Source organism: Lemur catta, chromosome 1 (assembly GCF_020740605.2).
Source record: "Lemur catta isolate mLemCat1 chromosome 1, mLemCat1.pri, whole genome shotgun sequence".
Taxonomy (NCBI): Eukaryota; Metazoa; Chordata; class Mammalia; order Primates; family Lemuridae; genus Lemur; species Lemur catta.
This window is the reverse complement of record NC_059128.1, coordinates 283,188,607-283,206,127: the sequence shown is the minus strand read 5'-3', so window position 1 is coordinate 283,206,127 and position 17,521 is coordinate 283,188,607. Positions and strand designations below refer to the sequence as shown.

At 52.4% G+C, this 17,521-nt stretch overlaps 1 protein-coding gene across 4 annotated transcripts in view; it reads right to left on the bottom strand.

The window, feature by feature from the left end:
• SLC37A1 (solute carrier family 37 member 1) overlaps positions 1-17,521 on the bottom strand; it is a 60,895-nt gene that overhangs the window by 18,703 nt on the left and 24,671 nt on the right. For all 4 annotated transcript variants that reach the window (XR_006732759.1, XM_045540725.1, XM_045540727.1 and 1 more), the window contains 5 exons: positions 16,194-16,270; positions 15,095-15,261; positions 9,931-9,968; positions 5,858-5,938; positions 1,635-1,766 (listed from right to left, as the gene is read on the bottom strand). Coding sequence is in view for 3 of the 4 variants with exons in the window: in XM_045540725.1 (XP_045396681.1) it covers positions 1,635-1,766; positions 5,858-5,938; positions 9,931-9,968; positions 15,095-15,261; positions 16,194-16,270 (495 nt within the window). In the remaining variant the exon portion in view is untranslated. The remainder of the gene's footprint in view (positions 1-1,634; positions 1,767-5,857; positions 5,939-9,930; positions 9,969-15,094; positions 15,262-16,193; positions 16,271-17,521) is intronic.

The window sequence follows — 17,521 nt, the reverse complement described above, 5'->3', positions numbered from 1 at the left end:
CCCTGCAAAACTGGGCCCAGAGCACAGCACTCAACCTCCCCACATCGTCTCAAAACTGAACGCGTCAACGCTCTCCCGCTAACGCACCAGTATGAGGATGCGTGTGCGATTTCCTGCACGCTCACCCCGTGCCTGGCACTGTGATTACACTTCATCCTCAGAACACAAAGGATCACACGGGGCCTGGAGCAGGTACTGCAGATGGGGAGATGAGGGCCCAGAGCCGCGCCATGCTAGCCTGGGACCCCCATCTGCAGTGGCAGGGCGAGGGTTAAGCCAGGCCAGGCCAGGCCAAGGACACCTCTGCTGCCCACAAGGACACTATGGAACTTGCATTTATATAACCTGTGTGCACCCTACTTTAGCAAAAGGATTTGGGGCAGCTGCGGAGTGAGGTACAGCAAAGGTTACTAGTCGTTATTAAGAACACAATTTTAAAAGTAACTTCTAATTTAAAACCAGCAGCTTCCACAGGCCAGCCCACGGCAGCCTCTCCAGGGCTCTGGTGCCCGGGCCTGGGCTCCACCGCTCCTCCGGCTGGAGACGGCTCCAGGGCTGCCTCTGCAGACCCAGTTTCTTCTGAGCACTGAAAATTCTTTCTGTTCTGAAGCAGAAGTTCGCAGCCCTTTCATTTCTGTGATGTTATTTCAATGTTTATACTTCCAGTGTGCACTGCCTGTCGCCCCTGCTTTTCTTGCTGGTCTCATCGGTGAGCAGAGCCACGTGCGGCTGACAGTGCCCTCGGGCACGGGCCCGGCAGCACAAGGGCCTGGACAGCCCGGCCCAGCCCACACAGCAGGGCCTGTCCCCCACCTGCTCCGGCTCTTGGCCCTGCCTTTGTCACCCTCCATGGCTCACCCCGTCGGAAAATGCTGCTTTCCACGTCCTGTGCTCAGCTCTTCAGAGTCTCTGCCGAGGGAGCCCGTGGATTTAATACAAGAGAAATCTAAAGCAGCAAGAAATCTCACCATCGCACACCCCCCACACACCTGCTGCAAATGCTCACCACCGAGGGGCGCTGTGCATGTCCGCAGTCCCTCCAGGGGCAGGGTCAGCGGCCCGCCGAGGACCAGCATGCCAGATTCCTGGGCCCTACCGCTTCTCTCCCTGCAGCTGCTTTTATCTTCCCCTTGCATGCCTGGGGCAATCAGACCACGGTTTGTGTGACCGAAGGCACTTTAAAGGGAAAAGAAAATTGGGCTGGGCTCACCTAAGGCCACAGAAGAGGACCCAGTGGCAGGGCCTCCCAGAGCTCACACTCAAGGCCTTCGGGAGGGCAAGTGCCCCAGGGAGGCGTGGGGCTCCCCAACCTCTGTAACATGGGGTGCAGGCCCAGTGCAGCCAGGTTGTCTGTTTTTCAAGTGAAGACAGCAAGTTTTATTTCAGAAATTCTATGAACTTTCTGAATTTCTAAATGGAGAAAACTAATTTCAAAAACAATGGAACCGTAGCAGGAGGCAAACAAAACACCACTGCTGCCACATTCGGCCCTGATGGCTTGTGCTACGCATTTCTAATCCACGGAGTCTATAAGCATAGATTTCTTTTCTTAAGTTTGATCATCAATAGAACAGACTTCTCACAGTCAGCACCAGCAGCTCTTTCTGAAACTCTCTGAAGGCTCCGCCACTTACTGGAATTTTCAAGGCTCCTGTGAAGCTGATGGCCGCTGTGCCATTTCCACTGTCCCCCCGGACGATGACGACGTGGTTCGGGTGGATGGAGCCCTTCCCGTCGGACAGCAGCAGGCACTGCATCTCTGGGTCCTGGGGACAAACCCGTGAAAAGAAGACAGAACAGTGTCACCAGCGGGTGACCTGGCTGAACTGAGGCCAGGATTCCTGAAACTAAGTCGCTGGACGATTCTGTTTTCCACTAAAATCTTGGGGATGTCTTGGATGAAATTCTCACTACAGTCACTGCTTTATAATCATTAGCATTCATGTGTTTTTATGAAATACTATTAACACACAAAATCCTCTGATCCAGAAATTCTAGGAATCTATTTTTGAAAAATAACTTGAAAAGTGAAAAAACACAATAAAATGGATGTTACACCACTATTGGGAAAAATTGGAAAATTAAAATACATCTACATAAATGACATATTGCAGTTGGAAAAAAGTTTGAAATATTTTAATGACATAGAAATGCTTATGACACATTAAATATTAATAACACATCACTCAAAATTGCATGTTCATTATAATCTCAAGGAATGCTTAAATACCTACCTATATAACTGGGTAACTATAGGAGCTATTTCTAGAAACAAGCTGATATCTAAACTGACAGTGGTTACAGCTGAGTGGTGGAATTATGTGTAGTTTTTATGGAAATGCCAGTAAGAAATTCTTCACATGATCCTCTATTTTTTAGGAGTTCACAATGGACATACATTACAGGAAACAACAACATTACTTTAAATTCACAAACCAATTCCAACATTTGTGAATTCTGGACATGCTTAAGGACAAAGTTTGCATTCACTAAAGCAAAGACAGCGATCCCCAGGTCAGGGTGGGGTTTCAGGTCAGAGCAATGTTCTCTCTGAATGAACTACAAAGCTCAAGGACTTAAAAAGAAATGCTTCCATGTATTTCACACTTTCCACAAAACCAGAAAGGATTTACTGTAGTTACCTCACTATGACCTGTATAAGTTGGATTCAAAATGCAGTTAAATTTTTAAAAGAAAATGAAAATGAAAATGGTAATGCATTCCACATCCCCTCCTGCTGATATTTAGAATTCTCTTACAGCAGAAACAAATTGGGAAGAGCAGGTGGCAACTGCAGTGCAATCTGGGCACCGAGCACCAGTGCGTGGCCTCGGGGGCAGCCCAGGATCTACGTCCCCCGAGAAGCCCGGCTTCCTGACCAGGACCCTGGCATCGAGAGCTCGTCTCTGATGAACATATTCACATTTAACCATCTGTTCTGATGTTTTGGCACGAAGAGGACAAAATCCTAGTGTAAAAGCATGACATCTTCCCAGTGACAATTCCATGAAGGCATATGACAACAAAAAACTATGATGTGAATTTGGGAATAAACTATTCTCTCATGCATTATGCTAGCTGTCCAGCTGAGGAGACTTAATGGGTAATTCTCAACCACAGCTAAACCCTGGAGTCTCCCGGGGCACTTGGAGAACCCCTGATGTCCTGGCTGCCCCCAGCCCAGCTGCAGCAGCCTCAGCGGCAGCCCCCGGGGAGTCCCACATGTACCTTGCTGAGAGTTGCAGGGTGCACAGACGACTAAGCACAAAGTAGGCCAAGCAGTGGGTGAAACGAGGCCAGTGGAGAGGACAAATAAAGTGAAAAGAGCCTGTTCAGCCAGGGGAGGACCATCCTAAGCCAGAGAGCAGTGACCACCAGCCAACTACGGAAAACCTACCTGGCCACAGGTAAGCCCAGATGCCCTGGGTGTACTCACGGCTCTTCCTGGATTTATAAAGTGCTCCAGGGACCTGCCTGCTGGGCTGGTTCAAAGCCACAGACCCAGAACCTCTGCTCCTTAGCTAAGCAGTAGGGAACCTCCTGGACAGACAAGGCTGTTTTTGTTGAGCATGGGCCCTGTGCTCCCAGCCACCACATCCCAGCAGTTTGCTCCTGAAGGTGATGGGAAAGAAAGTGTGAGGTCATGGCTGGCTTTCCAAAACAAACACGGGGGCACTGTTGCCTCCCCTCAACAGCAAACAGGGAACCCCTGGCGGACCAAGACACCAGGCTGGAGGCCAGGGTGGGCCTCTCTCTGCCTCTGAACAAGCTGTTTTCCACCTGTATCCCAAGAGCCCCATACGGGATCCGGGGAGCCCTCTATGGGGGCGGGGGCTTCTGCAGCCAGCGCACTCCCTCCTAGGGTTTACACCTTCAAAGAGCAAAAGGGCTCCTGGTCACTAGAATACACACACAAGCAAACAACCAAAAGTAAACACACCGAAGCACGTGTGGGCGTATGTAATAGTGACCGCTCTAATCTAGACATGCTAGGCTCACCCTTCTACCGCATGCTGTCTGCAGCTGCACTTCGGGAAAAGCCATCCCAGATGAGACACATGGATTCCCACTTGGCATGTGACGTGCAAGGTGGACAACCTTTAGCATCCGAACACCCACGCAGTGCTCAGTCCCTGTCTGGCGGCCCACCAGGGGCTGAGCCACAGCCAATCAGAAGATCCTCACAGAAGCCGAGCAGGGCAATTATGACCATCCCAAGAAACCATCTAAAAAACCCACAAGGGCTTGAAGAGGGTTCGCTATGTGGCCAAGTGCTACCAGAACCTCTTTCTTCTTCTCCGATTTGCTTCCTCCCTCCCTTTCTCTGTGTTTCTTCACTAAGCGGTTCAGAATCGTGCCTAGCACACAGGAGATTTAGCGGCCCTGTCTGAAGAGCGGGGGGGCCGGGGGAGGGGCAACACCCCACTCTGAGCTCAGTGCATCTCAGCTGGGTCACGCCGGGAAAGGGGCACCCAGAGTGCCCGGCCAAATTCGTGGGACACTCCGCCTGCTGACCCTGACCCAAGAGCAAGGGCCAGGGGCAGGGCCCTGCTGAAAGGGGACCCAGGGAACAAGGCAGCACCTGCCTCGTCCTGGTCATCTGAAACAAGACCCAGAGGCCTCCAAATATGCGCCTGGCTCTTTGGCGGCATGTGAGCGATAGGCTTTCGTTCGTAGAAGGACAGAAGAGGAAAGAAGGAGGCTATACTTAGAAGCCAGGGCTGCTTTTCTGGGTCAGTAACCACACCAGGACAAAGGGCCTGTGGTCTTGACTCAGAGGAAAAGGTAAGCTTTCAATATTGTCAGAGAGGAGTCACAGCCGTGTGGACATTAAGACATGTTTTTTTTTTTTTTTAAATGTAAACTCAGAAGTGAGTCCAGATTTTAAAGCATTTTGGTTGAATTAGCCACTGCCTACATTCTCCCCAAAATCCAAGGACCCAGATGCATGAAACATCGTTTTTCCCTCTTCTAATATTTCAACCACCACAAATAAATTTCCCTAGGCAATAAAGAAAAAAGTTAGAAGCATGTTTAATATGTTTATCCTTTAAGCTATTTGATTTAAAAAGAAAAGAAAACAGCTTATTATTTCAATGATTAAGACCAAATCTAAAATGTCCCCTGTGGCTTAGTGTGGTTGGCTAAGAAGAAGTGATGTGAGGAGCTTCTAGAAGCATCCTGAATAGGAAGAGTGTGGCAGTGATGCTGGGCCTGCACAGTGGCCTCCCCACTACCGCAGATGACAAGGCATCTCTGCGCCTTGATTTCCTTGTCTCTGAAACAGAGGAGGGGCGGAAGGCGACTCTGTGTTGTCTGCTGCTCCCTCCCCTGTTCTTGGTCTTCAACGTCAATTCTGTGCCTCTCCTACACCCAGCCACCGTGCGTTCCTCTGCCCGGCACCTGCACGCTCCCCTCCCTCCCTTCACAGCTCAGCTCCGACTGCTCAGGGAAGGCTCCGCAGAGACCATGCTGGACACAGCACCTGCTCACCCTGCCTTCCTGGCACTTGGTGCCACTTGACAACCATCTATGCCTGTTTTCTGTCTATACCTGCTGCCTGACCCCCACCAACCTGGAACGGTGCCTGGGACACTGAAAGCTGCAAACAGTTGTTAAATGAATGAATCACTTTCAAATTTGATTACAAAACATAAAATAAGTTACCTTACTAGCCAAAGAAAGTTAATAAGGGTAAACTCAAAATTTTCTGAAGAAATGCAATGAGACTCAATAATTTAAGACCCCAGAACTGTGACACATGTCACCAAGGCAGAGGGACCGACGGCCAATGTGGCCTGAAGGACTTTTCATGCCGCTCTGACATTCTAGGAGGTGGAAGTCACGCGTAACTTACCAGAGGCTTGTTCTTTTCACTGTTTAAGATTTGCTTCTGGAGTCTAAATCTGTTCGTACCATTCTCATAGCCTTTGGAATGCTGGGAGAAAAAAATTTAATTAGAGCAATTACTGAGTCAACAACCAGAAACTAAACCTAACTTTACTACAGAAAGAATACTATTTTCACAAAAAAGCTATCAGGAGAAAAATAAGACAAATGATTTACATAAAATAGTGGGAGAATCAGGTTAATCTCAGGGCTCCAGACTCTCAGATAACAGAATGTGAATATAAAATCTTCTCTTAAGGAAACAGCCAAGACGAAAGTAAAAATGTAACGAAAGTAAAAATGCTGATTAAGGCAACTTAACTTTCCTTAACGGCTTTGACACTTTTTAATGGTTTTAAAATGAAAAGGCATTTAAAAATAATACAGACCAAGGTTTTGCTTTAGCAAGTGGGGAACACAGGCCCTCCCTGAGCCAGCCCATGGATGCAGACGGAAGGACACACCCATGGAAGGAGAGTGGGGCTCGCTCACCCCCACGGAAGGCAGCTCCACCGCTGGGGGCAGGGAGCGTGAGACAGTTACACCGGCTGCCTCCAAAACTCAGAATCATTTCAAAAATTACCTCCCGTTTCCAAGTGGAAAGAGGAAGAAATGAAGGCAGTTTATTGGGCGCTAAATAAAGGTACCATTCCGTTTCCTGGTCATTATTCCTCAAAGTCTCAATGCTAAAAGCCCTTTGAAGATAATTAACAGTGTCAAAAATAATTCCTGAAATTCTGTAACAGTAAAATTTTCATTGTACTTTGTTTATGAAATATGAACTTCCTGTAAAATAAAGATTCTATACTCAGGAAGACGTTGTTTATTCACACTGGTCTAAATCATAACAAAACAATCTTTAGAGAGGCCCAGGTAGTTTAGGTTTCTGGCACTAGTTCTGGATGAGTTTAAGAAGAAAAGGCCTCCAGGCCTGGCAGTTAGCTGTGAGACCCGCAAGCGCAGCTCTGCGGGGCATCTGGAGGCCGGGAACCGGGGAACACAGTGCGTTTGTTAAACTCTTCAGATTCACAGCTGGACAGGTCCCTCTACATTTAGAGGCATTTCCCCTGAAAAGGTATCTGGAGGTTAAAGAAAAACTACTAATATTAGTTGAAAATTAGAACAATGTACTTCTAAAAAATGTTTGTGTTTTGTGCTCAGAAGAGCCTGGTGACCGTGGTGCCTGTGGGCAAGGCAGAGCCCACTGGGCTCAGGGCGGAGATCTGGCTGGGGCGTCCCTGACCGTTCTGGACAGAAGCAGAGATGTTCTCCTGCTCCCCAGGACCTGGGCACACCACACCGTGCAGAGCCCACCAGCACTACCCGGGCCCTCTTCTTGTCAACAGAGCCCCTGCTTTTCAGCCAGGAACATGGGTATTCAAGGCAAAGCCTATCTTACAACTCCTTTGCAGCTTGGTGTGGTCGGCTAAGCAGCAGCGATGTGCGGAACTCCTAGGAAGCATGCTGAAAGGGAAGAGGCCTGCCCTTAATTTCCCTGTCCTTCTTCCTGCTGGCTGGAACACAGATGTAACAGCTGGAGCTCCGGCAGCCATCGAGACCAATCATTCACTCATTCATTCAACAAATAATTAGTAAGCATCTGCTATATGCCAGGCACTATTCTAATGGCTTGGGATATATCACTTTGGGCATGAAAGCCGTGCACAGGAGTAGAACAAAAGACAGGAGGAGCCTGGGTTTCTGATACTGGGACATACCACACCACCCTGCGCCAGCTACCTCTAGATTTCTTGACCAGAAAAGAGAAATGCAATTCCATCTGGCCTTAGCCACAGCTTGCAGGCTTTCCTATTGCCTGCCGCTGAACCTCACCCCAACTAATACGGAGATAAAAAGCATTAAATTTGGTAACACCCCTAATACAGGGTTTTGGACCCAATACAGGTCCAAGATTAGGGCTCAAAATAAATATCCTAAACCTGAGCTCACCTAGAGATCAAATATGAATCAAAAGAACGGATTCTTGCAGCAGAAACAATGCCGTGTGCTGAGACGTGCTCTCCCAGACTCCTAAAAGCTGGGATGATTCACCCTCCTCCCAGGTCCCCTGTGTGCCTGTCTCCTATCCCAGGCCCGGCCACCCCTGGCCGGGAGGAGCCCTTCTCAGAGGGGCAGGTGTTCTGGGGCAGAAGACGATGCCAAAGTTCTCCAACCCTGGAGGCTGCGCAGTCCTAAGCTGTTTCGCAGCACAACTAAAAACACCATCGAACTGTACAAGCTTAGAAACCGAAGTGCATGCTCATGGCAGGAAAACAGCTTTTAAAACATTTTAAAATATCAACTAGTCTTTAAAAAATCATATGGTGTTTAACCTTCCTGAAGGCAGTGGTTTTCAAAGTTACATTTGTTTGTTTACTTATGTTTTTAATAAAGTGCCAGAACCCTTTTTTCCAAAATGAATTGTACCCCAAAGCCCAGCACATAAAAGACAGGTAGGAAGGGAGCTCTCTGGCTCCCTCTTTCGAGCAGCACCGGGCACTGCTCAGGGCCGGGTTCAGCGCAGACCCAGACGGGCCACCTCGGCTTCCGCAGGTCAGCGGGAGACAGACCGCAAACAGGTAAAAGGGACTTTATGCTGAATGAAATGGGAGCCGTGGGGTGACGTTAAGGTTAAGCCAGGCCATGCTTGCTCTGACTTCTGTTTCAAGAAAGTCTTTGTAGGTGAAGGGTAAAGAAGAGATTTTAGAGGTGCAGAAGCGGATTGTCCCAGGAGGCTGATGAGCAGCGGCTCGCTGGCAGGAGAGATGAAGGTGGTTTCTGGGACCACGGTGGGGGAGGTGAGAGGGTCTCTGTTCTACAGTCCCCAACCCAAGCGCAGAGCAGAACAGAAGGAACTCGGCAAAGGACGGAGTATGGGGCTGAGGGATGGAGGAGCTGGGGTGACTCCTGTGGGCCTGGCTGTCCATGGGGTGACAACAGCTCCTTGTCTAAAATGGGGGATGCCAGGGGATCAGCAGGTTTAGGGGTGAAATCAAAAGGTCTCCTGTGGTCATGTTAAATCTGAGGACAACCAGACGTGTCCCTGGGAAGGTCAAGTGGCGGTGGGTCTATGACCCTGGAGCTGGGGGAGAAGACCACGCCTACGAAGTGCCGAAAGCCCAGGACACTGGGAGCCGGCAAGGAGAGGAGAGGCTGAGGAGCGGCCTGGGGGTGCCCCCACATTGGGGTCTGGCAGCGGAGAAGGCGCCAGCAAAGCACCCTGCACAGGCATGGCCAGCGCGTTGCCCCAAGGAGGAGGGGGCTGCACAGAGGGAGGGAGGAAACCGCTGTGTCGATGCAGGGGGCAGGTCGAGTGGGGTGAGGCAGGGGGGCTGACCATAACATGTGGCCACATGAAATCGTCGGGGACCTGGACAGGCTGCTGCAGTGGGATGGAGGAGACCCGTGGAGAGGAGGGAGCCGCCGGGGCAGGGTGTGAGGGCCAGAGAGACTTTCCTCCAAGACCGTGGTTCATGCTACACACGCGCCCCGAGTGGCACTGGAGCGGGGAAGGGCAGGGGTGATGCCGGAGCCTGAGCCACGGGCCACTGGAGGGCAGGGCACTGGTGCCAAGTGGAGGGCTGGCCTTGTAGGGGGGTGGCAGGGCCGGCGCTCTTTCAGGGGGCTACACCGTGGGCAGTCCTGACCTCAGGGCCTTCACCAGCTGAGTGTGAGCAGAGGGAGCAGGAGGGAAGGAACAGCGCGCTGGGCGGACGGCAGCTGCTCACTGCGCCTTTTTCTCCAGCCATGCTGGGACCCCCAGGGAAAGCCGGGAGGTCCTCACTTGGCCAGGCCCAGCCTCTGGTCACCCTCGGCCCGAAGTCCTCCACATGGATGGTTACCAAACCCCATCAGGGTTTTTGTTGATAAGGTTATGATCTGCCCTGTCCTAGAATGGCCAATATTTTGAGGGTGGGACACTGCGTACACTTTCTTTGACTCCCACTGACACTGCACAGACAGGGTAGAGGAGTGACCAGAACACCCGAGGAACAGCACACCGCTCTGGGAGATGACAAGAAGCGGGGAGCAGGTCCTTACCGTGGACAGCGTGGAGGAGCACCTGACGTCCTTGGGATCTGAAAGAGGAAACAGGGGTCGGATGCCGAACTCGTTCGCCAGCTCAAGGAACGAGACCCACAAGGCGACACCGACCAGCCCAGAGAGCTAAGGCAGGACACGAGGGTGATGCTGCACGCTACTTGGGACTCACACTCAGGGAGTAGCTTTCAGCTGCTCTGACCACAAAAATGAAAAACAAATGGGTGACTTTGTGAGTTGGTGGGTCCGTTAACTTGCTTTATTTTAGTCGTAGCCTTTTCACCCCCTGTCCCACAGCACTGAGTTGTACACCTTAAACAGACACAAGATTTATTTTAAGAAAAACAAGTCACCATCTTACACTTTTGTTAAACTAGCACACATTTATGAAAAAAGCCATTGCCACAGCACACCAGGTAGGGGTGAGGGCACAGCTGGGCCGCCCCACCAGGCCCCACGGAAGCAGGTGGACATGGCAGGTCACCACCGGCAAGTGGCAAAGACCACGAAAGGAGCTCCACTGTGAATATGGAAGCTGTTGTCACAGCGTGGCCAACACACACAAGCAGAGCACAGGCGCGCTGTGCAGACGGGCCACTCGACATACGCTGAAAGCACAGAAGGAAATATAAAAACAGGACAAGTACATCAGAGCAGTGAGGTTAGAATGACATCGGAATGAGTTATTTAATGTTATGGAATTCATCAGAAATCTAAATTAGTGGAGGCAAAACATCTATCTTGATAAAGAACAAAAGGTCTTTGCAAATGTGAACAGGGAGGAAGTGTGGGAAGGACAAAGCCAGGTCTAGGCTCTATCTTGTTACTTCAAAACGCAGCCAGCGACCCGAGACTGCGCAACCAGGCCACCAGCGACCACCTGGACTCCTGGTCTTTCTACGGCCTTTGTTAAAATCCTTTACTGCCTTGAACACAGACTCCCCGCCGGGCACAGCCCAAGGGCCGAGGTCACTCACCAGGGACACGGGGTCGGTGTGCTGGGCAGTCTCGATGGTTCACCTGCGGTGTCCAGGCACCAATGTACAGCGAAGCCAGCCAGCTCACCCAGTCGTCCCCAGTGAGGTCACTCACCAGTCTGTGACGAGCCCTAGAGGTAAGCCAGGGGTCCCCACTCCTGTGAGGTGTGGCTAGTTCCACTATACGGCTCGTCCTAGGCTTTGCCTTGCAGGGCACAAGCACACACGTCCCTTGGCTGGGACACGTCTGAGAACAGCTTTACAGAACAGACCCAGAGAGGCCTGAGAAAGCGGGGTGTGGGGCGTGGGGGGCACCTGTTTTGGGGCTCTCCCTGGGCAGGAGAAAGGAGTGAAGGAGGAGGAGAACCCCACCTTCTCTGCTGGCCACAAGAATGGGGCACCTGTGCCCTTCGAGCCGCTCAGGGCCAGTGACTAGGGACAAGGAGGGAGCAGAAACAAACCGCAGTGCACCCGACACCTTCTCCCTATCTGCAGAGAGCTGCCCTTCCACGCGGCACTGCTCACCATTACTGACGGCTCTGTCAGCATTCAGACGGCCGGCCTCCCAGCCACAGGGGCAAGAATACCATGCTGCTTCCCTGGGCAGGAGGTTCTGGCGGTTTTATTCTGTCCTGCTACAGAAGACAGCGCACAGCCCTCCTGCAGTTCAGCACGCCCGTGGCCAAAGCCGACGAGGGCACGGGGACCTCCGGATCATCGTGCCTGCCCCAGACCCAGAGGGCCTCATTTACAGGAGCCCCGCTCAGGCCAGAGCTAGGAGGAGGCAGAACAGGGGTCTGAAGCCTGCAGACCAAGCTCTCTGCCCGTGCAGACAAGCAGAGACAACTGGGGCGCTGGACGGCTGGGGCCCAGCACGAGGGGAGGCTCCTCCAGGGGGGCTGGCTGGACGGGCTGCTCAACAGGGAAGTTTCAGAGGCAAAATACACAGGAGAGAATGGGGGGAGTCCCTATCAAAACTAGGAACGCGGGTGGAGTAGCCCTTCAGGCCCACAGCCCTAGAGACAGTGGATGTATGGGAGGGTGTCCCGGAAGGTTCTGGGCTCCCCTCGCCATGGGGCAGATCTGAGTAGTGGGGGACAGGGCCTCCCTGCCGAGAGGCGGGAGCCGACATGGGGGATCGGGTAGCTTCCAGAAGCCGAGCACCAGAGTGACAGGGAGGCCGCAGGCCTGGCCAACCTCCTCTGGGTTCCTGGAGGGGCCTCTCCAGTGCCCTGGAGTCCTAGGCAGGAAAGAGAGCGACCTGGGACACAGGGCATGTCCACGTCGTCTCCCACGGGTGTTTGGGTGTGTAGAGAAGGAGGGTGGGGAGTGGAGGACAAGAGTGTCTGGACTGGGCTGAGACGTGGCCCGGTGGGCTGTGGCTGGGGACAGGTGCTCCCTGAGGCCGGCTACTCATCCAGTTAACTGGGAGGGACAGAAGCGAAAGGCTTGTAGGACAGAATGACAGCTGCAGAGAAGACACCAGTGGGCAGTGAGCGTTTCTCAAACTCAGTAATGTTTAGATGTTTTTGAAAGAAGAAAGTTTCCACAGTCCCCAAGATAATCTTTCAACCCCAGGGTTCCAGCGACCCAGACTTGAGAAACAATGAAACTCCTATTGTAGAAAAATATCTTTCAAATGATATTATCTCTGCAAGAGAAGGTAGCAATTATAATTGACTAATCTAGGACCCAAGGTGTCCAGGGCCGAAGTCCACGAGAATTTGGGTGGGGGAGCCAAGTACCCACCACGCCCCAACTCCACCACTTCCTAGCCACCGTTTGACCTTGGGCAGGTCGCCCAGCCCCTCACCTCAGAGAGCCGTGTGAGGACGGCCAGGCTGGGCACAGCACCTGGGACCCCATGGGGGGGGTCCATGGGGGGTTCATGGGGGGCTGCCATTCACTGTCCAGCCACCCCAGGGAACATCCCAACTGTGACAGTGAAGGAAGCAGTGGCACAGGGTTTCACGACAAGGACGGCCAGGCTCCGTGGTAGGTGAGAGAGACCAGCCGCCCACTCGAGTGCCCAAGGGAAATATACGTGAGAGCCAGGACTGGGAGGTGGCTGATTGAGGCTGGTGAGAACTGGGGACCCTGTCCCCCAAACCATGAGGAAGGCAGAAGGAGGTCAGGTATCGGGTGGGGGCAAAAGGAAGAGTGGGGAGAGGAAATCTGAGGCAGTTCCGTGAAGAACAGGGGTAATCTTGAATATATTTACTAGCAATAACGTGTATAAGGAAAGCTGCCAGGACTGGAGGAATGTGGCGAGGAATGTGGCAGGGAGGACAACCCTGAGGCCCAGTTTTGGTTCCAAAGCACCAGCCCCTGCCGTGTGGGTGCGTTTCCTGTTCAGAGCTGGTCGGGGGACAGAGGAAGCAGGAGGCGGGAAGCTCCGAAGGCACCTATCTGACCCTGTGTCAGTTCTGGTGACACCTCCAGAAGAGTCTTCCAGGCCTGGTGGCCCCAGGAAGCTGAGACTGCATTCCTGTCCCAGAGTGGACCAGGAGGAGGGAGACAGTACCCCGAGGCCACAGCAGCAGGTCACCCCTGGAACAGGAGGGGGGCCAGGAGCGTCTTAGGCAGATCTCTCAGCATCACCCCCACGCCCCATTCCCTCAGAAGCACTAGGGTGGCTGGGGGGAAGGAGGCTCCGATTTTACCCCAGAAGACCGGGGGTTCTTGGAATCCTGCACTGAGAGGGACGGCGCCCTGTCCTGGATGACTGAGCTGGACGCTGACAGCGCTGGGATCTGCCAGCAGGCGCCCGTCCCCCACGCTCCACCCTTCACCGAGTTTCCTCTTTCCCCCAGGGCTGAGCCCTTTGCCAGTCGAGGAAGAGAACGAAAGTCACCGTGGACTCTAGACCTCAGGCACGACACATCCAGGGGCCCCTGAGTACCAGGAGGAGGAAACACGTTGTCCTGCAGGTGACTGGCACCTAGCACACCTGGAAACAGGTGGCAGGAGTGGCCTTTCCCAGAACTCCAGGGACACAGCAGCTAGAGCTGAAAGCCAGCGTGGCATGCTGGCAAGGGGGCCCCCACCTGTGCGACAACGCCCTTGCTCAGGCCACGATGGGACGTTGCTGACTGGGAGCAGCCTCTGCAGACACAGTGAGGGGGAGCTGAGCGCAGCCGGGCCCTGCCTCTCTCCTCGCAGCAGCGGGGGTGCCCCAGAATTCCCCATCTGAACGTTTATTTCCACTTGTGCCAGCACAGAATGCTGGTCTGAGAGCCTCACACCTCACAGCTTGGCTACATGCGGTTATTTTAAAAATTAAAAGGTTAGCTTTAGCAAGAAGAAAGAAGTGAGAGACTATATAGAACACACATTCAGTTCTCGGATGATGAGGCCGGAGGTTCTGAATGCAAAGCTGAATCTACAACTGCTGCCTGTATGAACAGAGGGCTGGCCCTGCAGCACCCCTACCTGCGGGTCAGCATGGGGGAGTTATCTGCACCATGTGAATTTATTTTGCTCCAAGCTAAATCCTCCCGGAACACCACTTATCAGAACAGCTCGTGGGATCGGAACCCTCAGACACAACGGCAGGCAACGCGGGCGGCTCTGCCGTTAGTGCAACTGTTCGGAATACTTTCAGAATCAGGGCCTACGCGCCGCAACTTTAAAAATTAATTTCAAATTCAATTAAGTCAAAAATTAATTTCAAATTCAATTAAGTTCAATGAATCTGAAATGAAAGGAAGAATTTGATTTTCTGGTAGACACTCTTTACCTAATTAAGATATGAACTGAGTCTTCAGTCATGCCATGGTTTTATATAGTGTCTGAGGTATATCTTAACAGAAAGCAAATAAGCCGGCAAGGTGCGTTTCAGCTTGTGGTGGCAAGACGGGTGAGCAGGTGTAGCCACGGCTGGGCCTGCACCCTGGTGTGACGTAGCCCGTGAGACACCCACACACCAATGCCTGACGCTTTGGGCAAGGGTCGGGGCAGGACAACGGGAAAGAAGGAAGTCAGGCACTGGTCACCTCAGAAATCAGGAAAGAGCGGAAAGCCCAGTAAGACCAGGAGAGAGCTGGCCACCTGCGCGAGTCTGTGCATGAACAAGGAGAGGAAGACTAGCCTGTGCACACACGGTGCCAAGCCCGCTCTCGCCCCCAAAGCCCAAGGCCCCCCAAGGCTTCCCGTGCTGGGTGGTCGCCGAGGCCTCACGTACTCACGTTCAATGAGGAAGAGAAAGCACACTATCCCCATGGCTGCCACGATGGCCCCCGGCACGATGAAGGACAGGCCCCAGCACGTGGACACCCAGTAGCCAGCAATCAGCGACCCCAAGATGTTGCCCACAGAGGTGTGGGAATTCCAGACCCCCATGATCAAACCTCGCCTGCAACACAACAAAACACACAGCAAGGTGCGTTGAGAAGCTAAACGAGCGGGTGCGTGCAGGGCACAGCAGAGCCCCCGGCGCTTCAGGGTCAGTGTTGCCATCAGTAAGGAAGCCGTGTAGACGCTGCTTCTGCGAGACGCGGGACTAGGGACGGTCACGAGAGAGCCACATGTATTTCTATTTTGCCTTAGGCTGTATAATCACACATTCCATTTCTCAGAGCTTATTTATTTTATACTTAAATAGAGGAAAAAGGCCTTTTCTTGCAATTCTTGGAAGGCCCCTAATTTGAACGTGTGCCTCCACCGTCTCAACACGGCCACTTGGAGAACCGTCACATTAAGGAAAGTTCCTGTGACGCCCACACACATGCACAGAGCCCGGCACCCGAGAGAGAGGCCCCACGGCGCGCTTCCTGTCTTAGCTCCCCGTCTGCTTGCCGTCTTCCACCGCGACGCGACCTCTGGCCGGGCTGAACTGCGTTTTCACGCAGCCATTTGCAGGTGAGTCCGGACTGCAGTCCAATCACCAGACTGGTCCCGGCTCTGCTACCTATGTGTGCGTGACCTCGGTCAGGACTTCTCAGACTTCCATGTTAAACTGTAGCTTCTGCTTCAAAAGGCCCGGGCAAGGCCCTGCACGCTACATTTCCACAAGCTCCCAGGGGCGACAGAGCAGCTGTTGGAGATACAGCTGAGTGACACAGACCACCCCTGCCCACCACACAGAGGGCTGGGCTCTGCCACCTCTCAGGACACAGGCCGTCCGAATTTCAGAACTTCAAGCCCTGGAAGTTTCAATCATCTTAAAGACACCAGTTAAAGAGCTTTTGCTATAATGAGTCTAAAGAAAAACTAAAAGTAGTGGTTTAGTTTTCGCAGAATCTTTTAAAACACAAATGCTTTTGGAACAGGGCTCCTTTCTCTCACCTTCCTTTTCCAAACCAGTTGCCGAGGCAGGTGACGACGCTGGGCCAGCCCGTGGTCTGCACCAGCCCGTTGATGACCTGCAGGAGAGGCCAGAAAATAAAGTCAGCGTGAGCAGAAAACACGCCCCAGAGATGCGTCTCTGGCGAGGCTCACAGAGCTCCTTCCCCTGTGCTCAAGCTTGGGAGCAGAGCTGGGACTCTCAAAAAGAAGGGGCCACAGCTCTGTTTTCTGTGAGCCTCGACAAAGATTGATTTTAAATTGTACATTTATGTGTAATCTAAACTATACATATATATTTTTAACTATCTATACAGAAGGAATGGATGCCTAGTGTGGAAATTTCAGAGTAAGTAGAGAAGAGCAAGAACAGAAAACCCAGCCAGGACGCCCCACTGGCGACAGCGCCCGGCCACAGCTGGGAGCCAGGCCTTCCCATCTCTGCTGAACCTAACAACTTCATAGAGAGAAAATCTTTCTTCCCTTTATAGAACTGTTTATAGAATTGTACTAAAAATATGGCTTGTAAATTGCATGTTTTCACTTACGATGTCATGAAGAAGGTACTGTCCTTACTCATTCTCTGAAATGAACACAGTCTTGACTCAGCGCCTGAGGACAGTATCCCTGGGCTTTCCAAGAACAGCTTACATTTCAAGAAGGGGCTGAGGGAATGTATCGGTGGGTGGATTTGCTTTGGTGTCCTGGGAATCGGGGGCAACTCTCCGAGACCACACGAGGCGAGGACCAACCTAGCGCATGTACCAGTGTCACTGAGCTGAGCCAGGCCTCTAGCGACGACTGGGAGCTGCTAGTCTCCCTGGTTCTGCCTCTGGGCTGAGCAGGCCTGGCCTCCACTCCAGGGGCTTGCTGGGTCTCCAGAAAATTGTTTCTTCCTTCTCATTTTCTATATTACTATACAAGCATGAATCACTTTTATAATTAAAACAGCCAACCTTTCTCAAGTGTTACGGCAAGATCTTAAAGAGCAAAACTGAATACAATTTGCTCTGGTGATTTTGTAACTCCCCCCACCTAAGGCTATCTGGAGAGCCTCAGAAGCATCACAAACCCAGAGCTGAGTGTCGTCACTGCCAGTCATTTTCCACTGCTGGTTAATATTTATGCACAGCACGGCTGGGAAGGGCAGAAGACACGCGATTCTGGAAGGGCTGGGCCCAGCTTGAAGGGCAAAGCCAGCAGGGCTGTCCCTGGCCTTCCAACCTTCTAGCACCTTCAACAACTCTCCCTCCTCCCTACTGACTGCCTCATGCCCCACCCTGCTGCCATTCCTCGCACTCTTGCATACCCCTATCCCTCTGCAGGTACCC